The sequence below is a fragment of the Scardinius erythrophthalmus genome (genome assembly GCF_964197995.2).
Source record: "Scardinius erythrophthalmus genome assembly, chromosome: 7".
NCBI lineage: Eukaryota > Metazoa > Chordata > Actinopteri > Cypriniformes > Leuciscidae > Scardinius > Scardinius erythrophthalmus.
The window spans coordinates 37,879,300-37,897,962 of NC_138227.1; the positions used below are offsets into that span (position 1 = coordinate 37,879,300).

Sequence of the window (18,663 nt, forward strand, 5' to 3'; positions counted from 1 at the left end):
GGGTCAACTACGAGAGAGAGAAATAGAGAGACATTACCAATCAGCTAAGCATTCACTGTTATTCTGTGTTGCTGTTACTCACCATCTTCCTGCATCTCCGTTCTTTCTGCAATTAAAAGAGTTAAACTTACCATCTTGTCTGCTTCCTCTGTAAACCCTGACAGTCACCTTCTGCTTTTAAATATTTTGGTCAGTTCAAGAATAATTTATGCAATTTTATATTTATTTGAATGAATTAAAAGATCAGATTCATATCTGTCCTTGTTCGTTCAGCTGGTTGAGGTTTGTTTGAGATTTAGAAAGAAATTAAAATGTTACTTATTACATTACTTATTACTAGAGTAATTAGTACAGTAATCTAATTACACTGCTGAAGATGCTTTAATTAATTACTTTTTTAGAATAACTTACACAACACTGTATAGAACAATCTTAGCTTCTAGCATTTATAGAAGTGCACATACAAGAATGGTTCACTTTTCATCATGCACGATGATATTGCTCCCACCATACACTGATCAGACACATACAGTACATTAAAACCACTGGCAGGTGGAGTGCATAACATTGATAATATTGTTACATTGGCACCTGTCAATGATATATTAGGCAGCAAGTGACCAGTCAAGATTTTAACAAGGGCCAAATAATAATGGCTATGATGTGGCTGATCAGTGTATTACCCTTGCTTAAATATGGGAATTTTATTCTACCTGGCAACAGAAAAGGTTTAGCTGAAAACCAAAAAGTACAAATCACACATGTTTCACACATATTGTATCTCTGCAGTTTGCTTATATTATTTATTATTTTCAAAATGTAGATAAACTGAGTGTCAGATGATTTGTCTACATGCTGCTTAATTTGTGTAAAATAACTGACCCTTTGTGAGCAATTTCTCACTAAATATGTTGGTTTTAAAAGCTCTGTGTAAAGGTTTCCATTGGAGTTTTTCCTTAGAGAATGTGGTATTTGATAATGAGGTGTGTGTATATACTATGATTTTGTAAAATATTTCATTTACAAAAAATAAAAAAATCTGTAATACAGAACACTGTGCTTTTATTGTATTGATTTGATTACCAGAGCTATTAAAATAATACAATTATAATGGATTTGGAGAATGGAAACCACAACAAATTATTAAATTAGAAATGGGTAAGACAGTTTTAAAACTAAGATAAATGACTTCTAGAGAAAACAATCAATCAATCATGCAATTGTCTTTGGATTCAAAACATTATACAGTAGATATTGACCCTTGATAATTTTCACCATTTAGCATTGTAGCAGTGCATAGTCTAAAATATTCCCAGTCAAAGAACAGTTTTACTCAATTAAATAGGTGTTTTTTTTTTCAGGCAATTAAAACACACGATGCAAAACAGCAGTTATTGCTGTAAAATTAATAACGAGCTTATCGCCGCAAGTCTGCCACAAAACTAAAAAAAGATCAACAGCATTCAATCATTTAGTTTTACACATAACAATTCCATACAACAACAAAAAATCACACAAAATATTTCTCTGAATTATAAAAACAGCTCTGTGGAACTAATGAGGCAGCTGATAAACTAAGACAGAAGGGAACTTAAGACATTGAGTATGCAAGTAAACAGGCTGGGGCAAATGCCATTACTTCTCGATTGTTTCAAGGTGAAAAATGGACAGAAAATAGAATACAGGAATCAACCATCAAATTCAGTGTTTTGGAGGCACAATATTGAATTCCAGCTTTTACTTTGCGCTTCCTTTGTTTTCTTAATATATCATTTCTGTCTGTCTGTTTGTGATCTATTACATTATTGTACATTATCTCTTTCTTTATGTTACCACCCTTTCTTTTTCTGTCTCACTCACACTTTGTTCCTCACTCCCTCACTCTCTTTCGCCTCTCTCAGAAGTGCTGTCCTGTCTGTAGGAATGTTATTTGCAGGGTTGTTGTTTCATATAAGGATCTCCACCAGATCTAGGTCAGGCAGGGGCATCTTCTGTCCTCTACTCAGCGGTGTTCGACCTTCTAGACCTTTAGCCTGTCTGGCTGGACATTCTGCACATAAACACAGGGTGAAAATTACTTTTTTGTCAAACCTTTTTTTTTTCAGTGATACCATTCTTCTAGCATTATTTCATTAGATACTAGCATTTGTTGACTACAATATTTGTATCTATAGAATCATTAGTCATTGTTTTTCAGTATTTTTATGGGGAAAAAGTGCAGGTCACTGTGTCACTCACAGCAACATGTGACACTGCATCAAGACATCCATTTTATTAACCCAGCTGACCCTCATTAAGGCCTGCTACTTTTGTCAATAATTGTGAGAATTTTGACAGTATGGTCATGATGGTACCAGGACACAGGATCTCATTTGAGCTTCAATTTAAAATTGCCACGAAAAATGGAAAATGCAACCGACTTTTCTTTTTTATTACAAACTAAATGGATAATTGATTCATGTGAGTGACAGGTTTCTGGAAAGGAGAGAGTGAAAATCATCTGGCCATTGGACAACCTTGCATTGTCCAACCCTCGCGTCGGTACACACATCGCCACAGATGAGATGTAGAAGCAAGGACTCTTGCAGTTCCAGGGCAAATTACAGTTTTATACAATCATTAGGACACATTTCTCAATAATTTGGTCATTTTATCAAAACTCTTCTTCACACAGTTCTCCTAACCAATTTTCATATTGGCACAGCAGTTAATTTCACATTCAAAATACGCTAATACTGTCGAAAACACTTCATACATGTCCCAAATCAACTCACTTTTCAACCAACAAACACACTTTGTCAATCATAAAACACAGACCTAAAAAACACTAACATCCTTATACAATTATTTATTTTGTAAAAGTTCTTTACAAAATAAGAATGACACTCTACTGCTTATAATTAACTGCAGTATATGTTATAAAACCCATGTTTACATTACAGTACAAAATTTGAATGGATGATAATGAATTGAATGACTAACACTTGTGTACCCATATAGCAACATTTTGATGTCCCAGATCCGGCCCAAGATGATCTGGCCCACATGCAGTGTGGAATGACGGCCCCTGTTTGCCAGATCTGGGAAACAAGCAGGCCATATTAATGCCACATGTCAGCCAAGTGAAAATAAATAAACCAGAACTGGACCTTATCTGAGCCACAAAATCTGTGTATATTAAATATGGAGTCATTTCAGCCTTAATAAGCCTGTTAACAAGCAGAATCACTGAAGGAAAGAAGAGAATAGAAAAAGAGACGAGCAGAAACACAGAACTACAACTGACTTCAGACAGTCTTAGATGAAATCAACTGAAGAGAATCAGCATGAGATCCAATATTATAACAACCAGTTAGAAGATTTTAACAAAAATGAGCAAAAAAAAAAAAAAAAAAAAAAGCTAATCTACAATGACACACACAGAAATCAACATTCAGCGTATGAATCTCAATAATGGTGACAATCAAAAATATTCAGATCATTTCAGAACATCACTAAAAGCTACTAAATGTCACAACAAAAACAACAGCAAAAAATAAAGGCAAATATTTAGAATTAAACAAAATAATAGGACAATTCAGCTGCATAATTTATTCATGTTGCAATGCATGCTGTACTATGCTGGAACCCAGCATGCATTGCAGAAAGGTACTTTTGATTGTCACCATTGTTGAGATTCATACGCTGATTGTTGATGTCTGTGTGTGTCATTACAGATTAGTTGTCCGTACTCATGTTTGTTAAAGCTTTCTAACTGATTGTTATATTGCTGGATCTCATTCTGCAGGAACACAGGATTTGTGATGTGAAGATATTAATGGTACAACACAATTGTTTGATTCAAAAGAGATCAGTGAAACAGATTATTTCATGATGATTATAAAACCATCAACAGGTAACCATCATCACCTGATCTCATTTCACTTTGCTGCTGCAAATGTGTTTAATAAATACACTATTACAGCAGCCAAATAAGAGTTAAGAGCCCAACTAATGAAAACACTAATCACTGTTATGGTGACTTCAAATGAAACAGAGTTAAACCCCTGTTAATTCACAATAAAACCTTTTGTAGACATCTGACAGAAATAAAGTCAGTCTGGTTAGTAATAAGTGAAGCTGGTAATGCTGTTTGTGGAGTTGTTTAATCCTCCTCTGCTGAGATATTCACAGATTTAATGTCTTCTTTTCTCTTCAGTTGATTTCATCTTAGACTGTGTCTGAAGTCTGTTGTAGTTCTTGTGTTTCTGCTCGTCTCTTTTTCTGTTCTCTTCTTTCCTTCAGTGATTCTGCTTGTTAACAGGCTTATTAAGGCTGAGATGACTCCATATTTAATATACACAGTTTCTTTGGCTCAAATAAGGTCCAGTTCTAGTTTATTTCTTTGTTCTTGGCTGACATATGGTGTTGCTATGGCCTGCTTGTGGCCCTGATCTGGCAAACAGGAGTGAGCCACCCAAGGGCCATCATTCCACGCTGCCAGATGTGGGCCAGATCATCTTTCCACATCTGGCAGATGTGGGCCGGATCTGGGACATCAAAATGATGCTATGTGGGTAGATGTTCAGTTACATCTAGTTGCTTTGATATATTATGCTTTTGATATATAAAACATTTTTGTGTTTTGTTAGTTAATGAATTTTAACAGTTTTGAAAAGAGTATGTAAATGTGCAAATTGGCCTGCAAAGTACATAAAGTGTGCATGTACAAAAGAATGCATGTAAATTGAAAGATGTCGTCATTTTGTGTCAAAGCAATGATAAATGATCCACAGTTTAGCTCACACACTGCTGTTGTGATCACTGTGTGAAGAGTTTTGAAAAAGTGACCTAAGTATTGAGAAATGTGTCCTAGCAATTGTACAAAACTTTAATGTTTTTGATTAAAGATTACAAGGGCATGTGTTTTTTATAATAATGATGTGCACGGATTTACAATAAACAATACATTTACAATTACAATAAACACTGGATGAACTATAGTTAATTTTGATTTCATGGTGACTTGAGTCAAGGAAAACTCTACCCTGCACATATACACTCACAGTTCACTTAATTAGGTACAGGATTGGAGCCCATTTTGCCTTCATAACTGCTTTAATTCTTCATGGCAGAGATTCAACAAGGTGCTGGAAACATTCCTCTGAGATTTTGGTCCATATTGACATGATATCATCACATAGTTGCTGCATATTTGTCGTCTGCACATCCATGATGTGAATCTGCCATTCCTCCTCATCCCAAAAGCTGCTCTATTGTATTGAGATCTGGAGACTGTGGAGTCCGTTTGAGTTTAGTGACTCACTGTCATGTTCAAGAAACCAGTTTGAGATGATCTGATCTTTGTGACATATGGCCTGTTATCCCACTGGAACTGTCGCTCACTGGATTTCCTCTTTTTTGGATCGTTCTCTATAAACCCCTAGAGATGGTTGTGTGTGAAAATCCCAGCAGATCAGCAGTTTCTGAAATACCCAGACCAACAACCAGGCCACGTTCAAAGTCCCTTAAATCCCCTTTCTTGCCCATTTTTATGCTCAGTTTGAACTTTAACAGATCGTCTTGAACATGCAATGCAAGGTGCTGCCATATAATTGGCTGATTAGATATTTGCGTTAATGAGCAGTTGAACAGGTGTACCTAATAAAGTGGCTGAAGAATGTAGAAGCTACATTGTCACTTAAAATACTTTCTGGCTCTCACCTCTCTTCTCTTGTCTTGTGGAGGTTCCGACGCTAAATGTCTTTGGACTCTGTCCTGTTTGAGAGCTGCTGTCTCTGCTGACTGATTTAGAGTGAAGGGACAGGAGAGGAGTGGAAGGGAGAGATAATGATAAAGGAGGCAGAAGAGCGACAGATGAGGGCAAGGGTAACGTGGAAGTGGAAGTGGAAGAGGGAGGGAGAGAGGAGCGGGGAACACAGGAGGATGAGGTTGTTAATGATGTGTTTGAACCTGCAGAGGCCAAGAAGGGAAGAAAAGAGGAAGGTAGAGAGGAGAATGAAGGAGGAAGAGAGGAAAGAGAGGAGGCAGGGAGAGATGAAGAGGCTGAAAGAGAGGGCAGAGGGGGAAGGATGTGCTCTACTTGGTCCTTTCCTTGGAATACATCTGCAAACAAGAACACAAATCATTTGGTGAAATGCCAGCCCTGTATGTTTGAACCGCGAGAGGCGTCTAAACTTACGATACTCCTACATCTACGTCACACAAGCATCACAAGTTTACTCTTCTGGCGCAAGTCGACTTGCGTAGGCCATCTGCCGGAAGCTTGTTATTTTAGATGTTCTTAAATATGGATATTTTTCTTACACAAACGCATTGCTTCACTTCGGAAGGCGTTTATTAACCCCCGAATATTTGTGGAGTATTTTTATCATGTATGAATGCACTTTTATGAACTTCGAAACAGAAACAACCATTATCAAGCTTAGAATCATCAAGCTATTTTCTAACATAATTAAAATTGTATTCATCTGAAAGAAAAATGACATTATTGTCATAATCTAAAAATGTAAGTTTGGATATCAGGCAGTCACACACAGACATCAAGATTTTGCATATAAATCACAGCAATGGTGACAATCAAAACAAAAAAAAGCTTCATGCTGCAATGCAAGTGAAGTGGCTTCATACTTAATACAAAACTCATCCTTGATTCCCAAGCTTTTTTGCTTTGTTTTTTGTCACCATTGTTGCAACCAGCAGTGGTTGGAGAGAGCTGTGGTGAGGAGACCTGAAGTACCAGCCAACAGCGATCAACCTGAAGCTTTGCTTGCAATCCCACTGAAGCTCAGGAGGGTTGAGCCCAGTCTTCATCTGAATGAAAAACCTTCTGGAGACTGGGCAGCTACTAGAAGTGTTGTTAGAAAAAAATCACAGGTCTGATCAACCTGAAGCCTGAGTGGGTCCGGGTGTAGTCGCCATAAGCTGTACTGTATAAAGGGTAACCCTGGTGTAAAATAGTCCCTACAGCACATATTGCCAACGCCCTAGTACAGTGGTCATAAACTGTACTGAATAAAGGGTATAATCCCTAGCATCACTTACAGTTTCACATCACAAATTGCATAGTTTTTTTATTTAGTTCTTACAACTTTCATGGAAGCTAAAAAAATATGCCATGAAAGAAGTCTCTTACGCTCATCAAGCCTGCATTTATTTGATCATATATACAGAAAAAAACAGTAAAATTGTGAAATATTATTACAATCTAAAATAATGGTTTTCTATTTTAATATACTTTAAAATATGATTTATTTCTGTGATGCAAAGCTGAATTTTCAGCATAATTATTCCAGTCTTCAGTGTCGCATGATCCTTTAGAAATCATTCTGATATGCTGATTTATTATCAGTGTTGGAAACAGTTGAGCTGCCTAATATTTTTTGGAACCTGCTATTTTCAGGATTCATTGATGAATAAAAAGTAAAAAAGTCAGCATTTATTTTAAAGAATATTTAAAAGACTCCAACATCACTCAGACGTCAAATTCTGGTTGAACGTGAAAATTGGGTTGACGTCTAAACATTTGTTTGATGTCAGGCTGCAACGTCATTAAACAACTCCACAAACAGCATTACCAACTTCGCTTATTACAAACCAGACTGATCTGACATGTGTACAAAAGTTCTTATTGAGAATTAACAGAGGTTTAGATGATGTTTATTGAAAATAATAGTTTGGTTTGATGTGGCCATTATGGTGGTCAGTATTTGCTTTAGTCGGGCAGTTTGACTCTTGATGTTTTAATGCTAGCTTTGTCTGTTTGCTGGAACTGCTTGTATTTTAAGAGCAGCAAGAGAAAGTGTGACCTGATGATGATGATGATGATGATGGTGGTGGTGATGGTGATAAAGATGTAATCAACATATAGTGTTCTGATCAGCTGATCACATCTAGACTGCCAAATGTGTTATTACTTTCATATTATTTCATAAGTAATGTTACTACAGATTGAGGTCCAAAAAGGTTTTAATAAGAAAATCTGCATAATTGTTTAAAGTCCCCTGTAGTCAATCATTTTATCCATTAAAACTCATCTTTGAACACCAAAATGACATATAGAAGTTTTTTTTTTTGCCTTATAATAGCTTGAATGTAACTCTACACCCTTGCCTCATTTAGTATACGCAGTTCTATGAATATGCAAATGAGCCCCGCCTCCACTCACTCACACCAGCTCAGAGATCCACTCATTGAAGATCACATGTTGATCTGATTGGTTACAAGGTAGTTTGTGACATCAGAAACACCAGCACTTTGGTCTTTGGTTCACTGCAGTTTTACAGGGAAAATACTGAGCAATTGTGTTGACTTATGAATATACACATATTTGTCATATTTAAATCACCACATATACAACATTTTTAAACATACTTTTAACACACCAAAAATGTTTAACCACACTTTTCCTTAAGCCTGGAACACACCAAGCCAACGGTCGGCCGTCGGGCAGTTTCCGTGCGTCGGCCGACTAAATCTTCTCAGTGTGTTCCGCACCGTCGGCTGAAATTGGTCCTCGTCGGCTTTGTAACTGCCGATTCGACATGTTGAATCGGCGTCGGGCCGTCGGCGAAAGAGGGAACTCTGATTGGCTGTTCAGCTTAGTGAATGAAGCAGTGAACGAGAATAATAGCGAAACAGCGAGCAGAGAAGTCAAAACGTTCCAGATAGACGCTAATGATATGTCTAATGATATGTCATTACCTGAGTGTTCCTTGGCGCATATTTTAATATTAACACGAGAGGAGTGGAAAAAAGAAAGTGTTTAGCAGGATTGATATTTAAAACGGTAAGCACGCACTGCTTTGTTTATGGTGTGTGTATCTGCAGCCGGCAGCGTCGGTTTCCCTTTTTGAATGACGAATATAAACAAATATATCTACAGAAATAGACAGTTGTCTCATTTACACGCAGGCGCAGAACGCGCATTCTAGTTGACAGTCGGCTGTAGTTCCCTCAGTGAGTTCAAGTGCAGCTTTTTATCCCGACGCGAGGCGACAACACAGTCGGCTTTCTTCAGCACTAGTTCGTCGGCGTTGGCTTGGTGTGTTCCAGGCTTTAGACACACCCAAACATCAAGAATCAGCGTATGAATCTCAACAATGGTGATATGCTTCATGGCGCAATGCATTCTGGGAGCCACTGATGAGTTTTGTATGAATCACCCAGAATGCATTGCGGCATGAAGCACGTCACCATTATTGAGATCTCGATGAAGAGATTTAAAACTTATTGAGATTTTTTTTTTTGGAATGTTGGATCTCATGCAGTAAAATTCAAGGACTGTTATAATCATGAAAAATTGGTACTAGAGATAATTTGGTTAAAATCAAACCAAAACATGATTTACCCACGCAGAGGTCTGTGTGTGCCACTGCGTTTTAAATACACCAATGTCTAAAAACAACTACAAACTTTTAAAACTTTTGAACCAATGATTCACAACAAAACTACATATTGAGTAGTTTAACAAACTGAGGTTTTGTACAAAAAAAATATACAAATTGAATAATTTAATAAATAAATAATTGATAGCCTAAATAAGTAAATATAAATAGTAATGAAACACAAAATCCTTGCTAAAACAGTGAAATTACAAACTTTAAATTAATTTTTAAACACTTCACTTCAATATCACACACAGTCAAATCCTATAAGTTAAGCTAACTCCTTACATTTGACGACACCGATTACCTTAATTAATTTAATTTTAAAAACTAAAAGAAGATATACATTACAGTCCAGAAGGTAAGTGATTAATTCAGTGACTAATTAAGTGATGATTGAGAATTAGTGATGAACACCTGCTGTTAACAATCAAAATCACTGAAGACCCTGAACACAAGAACAACAACTGTCTTTAGACACAGCCTTATGAAATCAACTAAAGATAAAAGAAGATATTAAATCTCTGAAGATCTCAGCAGAGGAGGATTAAGGATGTTCAATTAAGTTTATAAAAAACATATTTATGAGTACTCTGAACTTATTTTAATCGAGTCCACTAAAATAATGATATTTCTTAATACAAAATTAAACTTTACACTGCATTCAAATATCTTATATAGCTGAAACTTCACTTTTTCATTTTAATGAAAGAAGATATACATTGCAGTCAAGAACTTAAGTGACTAATTCAGTGACTAAATTAAGTGATGATTGAGCATTAGTGATGAACACTTGCTGTTAACAAGCAAAATCACTGAAGGAAAGAAAAACTGTATCAAATCAACTAAAGATAAAAGAAGATATTAAATCCTCGCAGAGGAGGATTAAACATTTCCATACACAGCATTACCAGCTTATTATTAACCAGTTTGACTTTATTTCTGTCAGACGTCTACAGAAGTTCTTAAGAGAATTAACAGAGGTTTAGAAGTTGATGATTTATTGAGTTTCGTTTAAGGTCACCATATTGGAGATTAGCGGTTGCTTTAGTTGGGCTCTTGACCATTGCACATAAATTCTGAAAACACAGGTTTCTTTAACAGCAGCTGTGCATCACTAATGTTCAATCATCACTTAATTAGTCACTTAAGTTCTTGACTGCAATGTATATCTTTTTTCAGTTTTAAAATGCAAAGGTTTCAGCAATATAAGATATTTGAATGCAGTGTAAAGTTTGATTTTGTATTAAGAAATATCCTTATTTTAGTGGACTCGATTTATTTATTTATTTATTTGTTTATTTGACAGGGACATTGCACAACAAATGTGTTGCACAGACCAGAAATAGCTACAAGCTAATTTTCATCTGTAGTCCCTGGACAGAGGCAAAGTGACAGCAGGTTAATACAGTGGACAATGCGCATTCCCACTAATGAGTCCATTCACAATACAAAATACAGATAAAACACATACAAAAGGATCATCTCAACAACCATGCAATTGCAATACATGCAGTATTTACAACTATTTACAGTTCCCTTTTAAATTTACCTTCTTACATTTTTAACAATACCATAAATAACCAATGTTGTGCAAATGATCACAAATCTGACCGTCTTTCAACCACTTCTTCAGGTTAAGTTTAAACTGATGCAAGGTGCTAATCTCTCGCATAGTTAAAGGCAACGAGTTCCACATCCCTGCAGCTTTCACAGAGAAGCAATTCTGTCCAAAGGTAGAGGACCTAAAGTTGACATAACAGTCTCCTCTGGAGGAGGCTCGCGTTGTTCTAAGTCCTACCTCTTCAAATGATTTCACAAACATTCTCAGTGACTGTGGTGCCAAATCATGAAAAATGTTATACACTAAACTGACATTCGAAAACAAAATGAAGTTTTCAAAAGTTAACAATTTATATTTCTTCACAATATTACAGTAGTGGTATGAAACAGGTTTTTTATCTAAAATTTTGAGTGCCTGTTTGTACAAGCTTTGGAGCGGCTGTAACGAAGAGTTGGTTGATAGAGACCAACTTGTAATGCAATATGTAAAATGTGACAATATCATCGCATGCATGTAAAGCTTGGCTGCATCTGTGCTCATTTGCGGGCGAATATATCTAAACTGCGATAAATTAAATTTGACAGTTTTTATCAATTTGTAAACATGCTTTTTGAATGACAGTGTCCTGTCCAACACTATGCCTAAATACTTCACAGACTCTGCTTCGTGAATCCTTGTTCCTTTTACAATAATTTCCGGCGCAGAGTGAGAAGTATTCCTTTTTGAAAAAAATGTGCAGAGAGTTTTGCTATAATTTAGTGTCAAGCATGATTGCACCATCCAATCTGAAATTTTTTCCATCGCTCCCTGGAGCACAGTTGCTGCTTCGTGACTTGATTTTGCATGGACGTATATCACAGCGTCATCGGCGTACATTTGTACGTGAACTTCAGGACAAATAGCTGGAAGATCATTTATATAAACACTGAACAAGAGAGGGCCCAAAATGGAGCCTTGTGGCACCCCAACTGAGCAATCCAAATAAGAAGACATAGTACTCTTAATTCTTGTGCAGTGCTTCCTATTCTCTAAATATGATTTAAACCATTGTAATGTCTCGTCAGAAATATTGTGAGCGGACAATTTAGATAACAGGATGTTATGGTTTACTGTGTCGAATGCTCTTTTCAGATCTAAAAATATGGCACCCACCACCCCCCCTTTATCCAACATGACTTTGAGTTGTTCAACAAAATAACACAGTGCCGTTTCAGTCGAATGGTGTTTTCTGAAACCGAACTGAAGTGGATTCAGGGGATGCTCTCCATAATTCAAATGATCCATCAGTTGCGTGGCCACTGCTTTCTCGACTACCTTCGATATTACAGGTAGGATACTCACTGGTCTATAGTTGGCCAACTCAGCTTTATCTCCTCCCTTATATAAAGGAGTAACCACTGCCTTTTTTAGACAATCGGGGAAGACCGCTTCTCTGATGGATCGATTGATTAGCTGAGTAGTAGGGCGACAGAGGGTAGCAGCATTCCTTCTAATCATACACGAATCTAAACCATAACCATCCTGTGACTTTGAAATTTTAAGTCCTTGTAAAATTTTAAGGACTTCTTGCTCCGAGACCTCACTTAAGTGAAACACTGGTTTAGTTGAATCTACATATCTAATTTCCCTTGTTCTGTTACCAAATACAACAACCAAATCCTTAACAGAATCTTTAAAAAAACTGTTAAAAGCACTAGCTACCTTTGATTCTTCTTGCGTTAAAGCATTGTTTATTTTAATTTCATAACATTTTTGAGACGTTTTTTTCCGAGAAATAGTATTAATGTGCTTCCAGACTAAGTGATTGTTTCCTTTAGCATTTGTTATCAAATCAATAAAAAAGTTTGCTTTCAAGGTCCTTAGTTCTTTCACTACTTTATTCCGATAATCCTTAAATAGACGCATATCATTTTCAATGTTCGATTTTAAAGCCTTTTTAAGTAGAAAATCTCTTCTCCTCATCAATTTCCAAATATCTACTGTCAACCAGGGTAAATGTGCCTTTTTGTTCAAGTTAACACACTTTTTAATAAATTTCACCTTAACGTTATTTATTAGATCTAAAAAGCTCCCACAAAATGAGCCTATTTCATCATTAGAGTTCAAAATATTCCAGTCTACCTTCTCCAACTCTTGGTCAAAATGTGCCAAATCTTTATTGGGTATTTTATAAAATACCTCTTTCTTATTTGTTCTAAATGTAAATTTATTTTTGTTTAATTTCCTTGCTATAAGAACTAGATTATGATCTGACATACCTGTGATAAAATTAAAAGATTTTATTATTCTGTCAGATTTATTTGAAAAGACCAGGTCGATTTGTGTTTTAGATGTTTTGGTTATCCTTGTCGGTCCTTTTATTAGCTGTTCAAAATTATAAAGACCTACTATTTCCTTTAACCTTTTCCTACTATTTTTATCAATCCAATTTACATTGAAATCCCCTAGTACAATTACTTCTTTACCAAGAGTATTTAATTGTTTTAAAATCTCCTTAAATGATGTATAAAATTTAGCATCTGCAGAAGGTGGTCTATAAAAACCAGCTAGAATGAATGACATCTGAGGTGACACATTTATAGTTAAAGCAATACATTCAATCTCTGTATCCAATTTATCTTGCACATTTATCTGATGGCATTGTAAATGCTCTTTAACATATACAAGCAGTCCACCACCTCTTCCAGTAGGCCTATCCCTTCTAAATATGCTGTAGCCTGGAATGCAGTAGGCTGCCTGAGGAGATATCTTTGTTAACCAGGTCTCCGATAAACAAATAAAGTCCAAGTTCGAATCAGTAAGCAGTTTTTCCACCTGGTCGGTTTTAGAGGAAATACTCCTAACATTTAAATGTCCCCCCAGCAGACCTCTAGGTTTCGATTTCGCGTCCCAGATAACTTTAGCGTGGTTGAGTGTATGAAAGAGTGTCAAGTCATACCTCCGTGCCTGTGGTTTTGAGTGAGGTAGATTACTTCTCTTTTGTCGTAGATTGATCCGTTCTGTGGCATTCCTCCGCCGCGTGCTCCCCACAGCTCCACTTCGCTCTCCCTCGGCATCTCGGCTGTATCCCAGCTGATCCGACTCAAAGCCAGGCTGATCATTCATCGCTCCTTCGCACCGTTTATCCTCGTGTAGTGCACTTTCCGTTGTACGCATATCCTGCCTAGTGCACCCAAAACACAAATCTCCATGTCCCGATTGGCTAGGTAAATCCAGGTGAAAATGCTCGAAGACACTCGCAGCGTTGGATCCAGCCGGGTGGGCGCACACAGCGTCGCCGCGGCCCGTCATTTTGTCCGAATCGACGCTATTGGAGATAGGGCCTGGGCATTGATGAACGTCTCCCGATAATAGGAGACACAGGATAATGATCAGCTTTTCGCCTTGCGAACTGCGCTCAGGCTGTTTTTTGAGTCTTTTTTTGAATGAGGTCATGAGGCCAGGAAACACGAATGTAGTAGCCACAATGGTCTTTCCGTAGCCAAAATGCTTTCCCACAAACTTGAGGGAAACATTTGCCTCCACCAGGTTACTATATCCATTTTGATTCAAGTGCCATACTCGTTCTCCAAACTTTGGAGCTGATAGTGTTAAAATAAACACATAAAGCAGAAATGCAACTAGCACACCAAACCCGCTGCACCTGCCTGCCGCCATCTCAGTTATCTTATTTCCAATAAAATTATTAAAATAAGTTCAGAGTACTCATAACTATGGTTTTTTATAAACTTAATTGAATTGAGGTAATCGGTGTCCTCAAATTAAATGAGTTAGCTTAACTTGTTGGGTTTTACAGTGTAGACTATGGGCCCTATCTTGCACCCAGCGCAATTGATTTTGTACACCGACGCATGTATCATTCCTATTTTGCACCCGCGCAAAGCGCGCTTTTCCCTCCACAGAAGCACGTCGCTAAACTAGGGAATGAACTTGCGCTCCCTGGGCGGTTCAGCGCAAAAAAGGAGGCGTGTTCCGGCGCAAACGTTCCTTCATGCTGTTTTGCAGGTTTAGAAAACAATTGCGCCACTAACCAGGAAAAAATAGTTTAAAGTCAGTGGCGCGTTGCGCATGTTATTCATATGCTATTTTAAGGGCGCATGCTTGGCCATAATCAATGTAACGTGTGCACAACGCGCATACACTTTGATTCTCTCATCTACACACAGACGCAGCAGTTTTCATTTTTGCAAATCATACATTATTACGATAGATAGATAGATAGATAGATAGATAGATAGATAGATAGATAGATAGATAGATAGATAGATAGATAGATAGATAGATAGATAGATAGATAGACCATTTATTATAAAAGCATACATCTAGCTTACACATTTACCCAAATTATCATACTCCTTTTTAACCAAAGTTAATTTGGGTGGGTTTCTCCATCCCCAACGTCCCTGACGAGAGCGTTGCTCTCCTTGGCTGTGAACCGCTCCTGGCGCGCGCCTGGCAAATCCGCCGTTATAATAGGAATCCGCTTTAGAACAAGCGCGCCTGCTCTTAAAGGGAATGTGAGATGACACTCTGATTGGTTTATTTCACGTTATGCCCAAACCACACCTATGAATAATGAAGCTACTTCAGACCAACCCATTTTAGATTTGCGCCTGGCGCAAGAGTCATTTATCCCGCCAGGAAAATAGCAACAGCGCCAAGACCCGCCCACAAAGTTACTTGCGCTTTGTGCTTTGACACTTGCGTTTCAGATTGTTAAAATAGGGCCCTTTGTCTTTGATGTCAGCTTTGTTGTGTATGAGTCCCTCAACTGTCCTCAAAATCATACAGCCATTGCTGTAAATGGGTTAATGTGCAGAAGATGCTAGAAAATTGTAATATTACACACATATAAAGTTACAGTTATTCACTCATACTGTAATTTGTGTGTTGTTGTATACTTGTATACTCACTTGTACTGCCTTTCCAGCTCTGCTGGTCTCTGTGATCGGCCTGTGATGTCTGGCGTGTGTGTAGTCCACTTGCTATGGAAATGGAGGGCACAGAGCGGGCAGGACGCAGAGAAGTGGGATCTCTACGGTAACGCTGTTGTAGAACTTGAATCATGGCGTCTTTCTCCAGCAACTGAGCATGCAAGTCCTTCATCCTGTGACATACAGAGCAATTCTTAATTCTTAAAGTAATTGGGTACTTTTTTGGGGCTATATAACACTGGGGCTATATAAAACTGGGGCTATACAACAAAGTTTTGGTTCTACATATTCCCCTGTTGACCAAAGAAATTGCCTTTAATTTGCAGCAGAACATTTTTATTTAGTTCTTTTTTTGTGTGTGTAACTTTCAGGAGGGTGTACTCATTTATGCAAAACAACATTTTATCCCTTTGATAAGAAAATGTAATTTTCCTGATTAAAATGTACATGCTGCTTTGGTTATTGATCAAGCAGACTTAAACATTACATCATTAAATAACCTAATATGCCGTCTACGTAAAGAGTAAATGCTGAATTTATTAACTTTGAGAAGGGGTACTCATCTATACATATATAGTTATAGTTATAGTTATAGTTATAGATCTAGTTCAGTCATGAAACTCTGATTGGTCCTTTACATGCAATATGCATGATAGCTCATCATTAACACATGCCACAAGCTGATTGGCCTTCGCTCAATCTGCAGCCAATGAGATTATTTGCTCAACATTTTAATAGTCTGATTCAGTGTATTTTTGTTTAATATAGAATTTATACATTAAAGGCAAATATATAAATATAATGTATTTAAGATTTCTGCAAACAGTCACATGCCTGGGCAACATGTTTTATACTGTGAGCATATTTATATGAGCATTATGTTATAGCATTCACCTTTGTTCCATGTCCTGACAGTGCCAACTGCTCTGGCTTCTGTTGTCGTCCTCATGCAGCCACAGCGAGCTGTCACTGTAACTGCCACTGCGGGAATGCTGGATCATAGTCGTGTCTCTGAAAACACAACACAGTCACACAATCAATCTGTCAAAACTCAAATTATAAAATGAATTTATAAGATTCAATTTTAGAAAGGAATGAAACAGAAAAGAAAATGTGTGTATTGTACCCACATAAACATGCATCCACTTAAACCCATTCTCACTCCCAACGTTTTAAAAACTGAAGCGTCAAGAGCCATTAGGACACCTAGGTGTAGTATCTACATTGCTTTCAACGAGGCAAGGGACAATGCATTGTCATTTCATAAAAATGAAATATTGGTCATATAATTTTGTCATTATGACATAAGGTCACGGTTCCCCTGTAGGCCAAACAATCTGATACCACAGCTGCCCATCACCTGATCTGTGTACCTGATCCTCGTCATCGGTCCATTTCTGTATATAACAAAGAGTATAAACTATTTAAAATCGCATCTTAGTGAGATATGGATAATAATTTGAACTGCTTTAAAGTTTTTATATTTGTATCATTAGATATTTGAGTAAGTTGAAACCCAACATTAAAAGTGAATTCTGGGGTAATCAAGGCTGGGAAGGATCTATCTGTTGTATCCTACATTGCTCTGGGAAAGGACGCATTTGAAGGAGCCTTTGAATTGAGACGCAGTGTCTGGCCTACAACTATAGGAAACAGACTTCTTACCTGCTTTACTCACCTAGGTAGAGTTTTCACTTATGACATCGAGTCAGAGTCTGTGGTTGAAATTTGACTGAATAATGAAGACACATTTGACACTCGTGCAAGGTAGGATGACGGCCTCAGCCCAGATGAATTTACTATGATCTCATGGAATGTTCAAGAGTTAAAGATGAAAGTCAGTAACAGTGAGTTAATGGATACCTTGCGGGAGAAATCTAGCTGTTTGACTGAAGTGTGGTCAAAAGATGAGTCTGAGTTCTGTCAGTTCTGTCACCTCCTGGTTACACAGGTTTTTGTCTCATGCATTGATTAGTGTGCAGGGTTGCCAACTCTCACGCATCTGGCGTGACACTCACGCTTTCAGCATCAATCTCACGCTCTCACGCACACGCAAGAAATGTCACGCCAAAATCCATTTTTCTCCCCTCTAAATCTGTTCATTTTCTGTTGATGACTAGACCACTGCGTATTAATTACAGGGGAGGAGTTTAAGGCACACAGCTGCAATATCTGCCTACAACGTTCTCGCTGCAGTATATTCTGAATGTTGATTCGCTGAAAACCTTGCACCTGATATGTCAGTTGCGTGTGAGAAGTTCAGAGAGAGTTCAAAGCATAGGTTCGGAGTCGGAGCCACTGATGTGCGTTTGAAAGTTTGGATGACAATCAAGGTAAGCAGATAACAAAATGGTGTGCCTTTCACTCACGGGCGTAATGTCCTATGTGGACATGTGCCCCCCTCTTTTTGAAATCCCGTTCGTCTCCCCCCCACTTGTTATGATTTTTTAACCGCACGCCGTCATCGCCAAAGAGGAGCAGGACCGAGCAGGACATGGAGCGCCTGCCTGCGTCAATGCGCGCAGCCGCGTCCAGGAACGTCGCTTGCACACACTAAAAATACCTCACTGAAAGTTATAACAAAGCCCGTCTACGGAAAGCCTGTTCACTCCAACGCCCTATTAAGTCCTATTGGTTGTAGTTCCAATCAGAGTTCCACTGGGGGCGCTCGCCATGAGTGCAAAATGAATGGGAGTCAATGGGGCTAGACGGCTAAATTTGTCTCTTTCACCCGATTGCCGTTGAGAAATCTCAGATTTGATTGTAGGTTTTGCAAGTT

The 18,663-nt window shown here is 37.7% G+C and overlaps 1 protein-coding gene across 3 annotated transcripts in view; it reads right to left on the reverse strand.

Annotated features, from left to right (window-relative positions):
• Positions 1-424: 424 nt before the first annotated feature.
• Positions 425-18,663, reverse strand: part of amotl1 (angiomotin like 1) — a 50,143-nt gene continuing 31,904 nt past the window's right edge. For all 3 annotated transcript variants that reach the window (XM_081370787.1, XM_081370786.1, XM_081370788.1), the window contains 4 exons: positions 16,779-16,895; positions 15,864-16,057; positions 5,704-6,105; positions 425-2,050 (listed from right to left, as the gene is read on the reverse strand). In XM_081370787.1, coding sequence (XP_081226913.1) covers positions 1,947-2,050; positions 5,704-6,105; positions 15,864-16,057; positions 16,779-16,895 — 817 coding nt within the window. In that variant the 3' untranslated portion in view covers positions 425-1,946. The remainder of the gene's footprint in view (positions 2,051-5,703; positions 6,106-15,863; positions 16,058-16,778; positions 16,896-18,663) is intronic.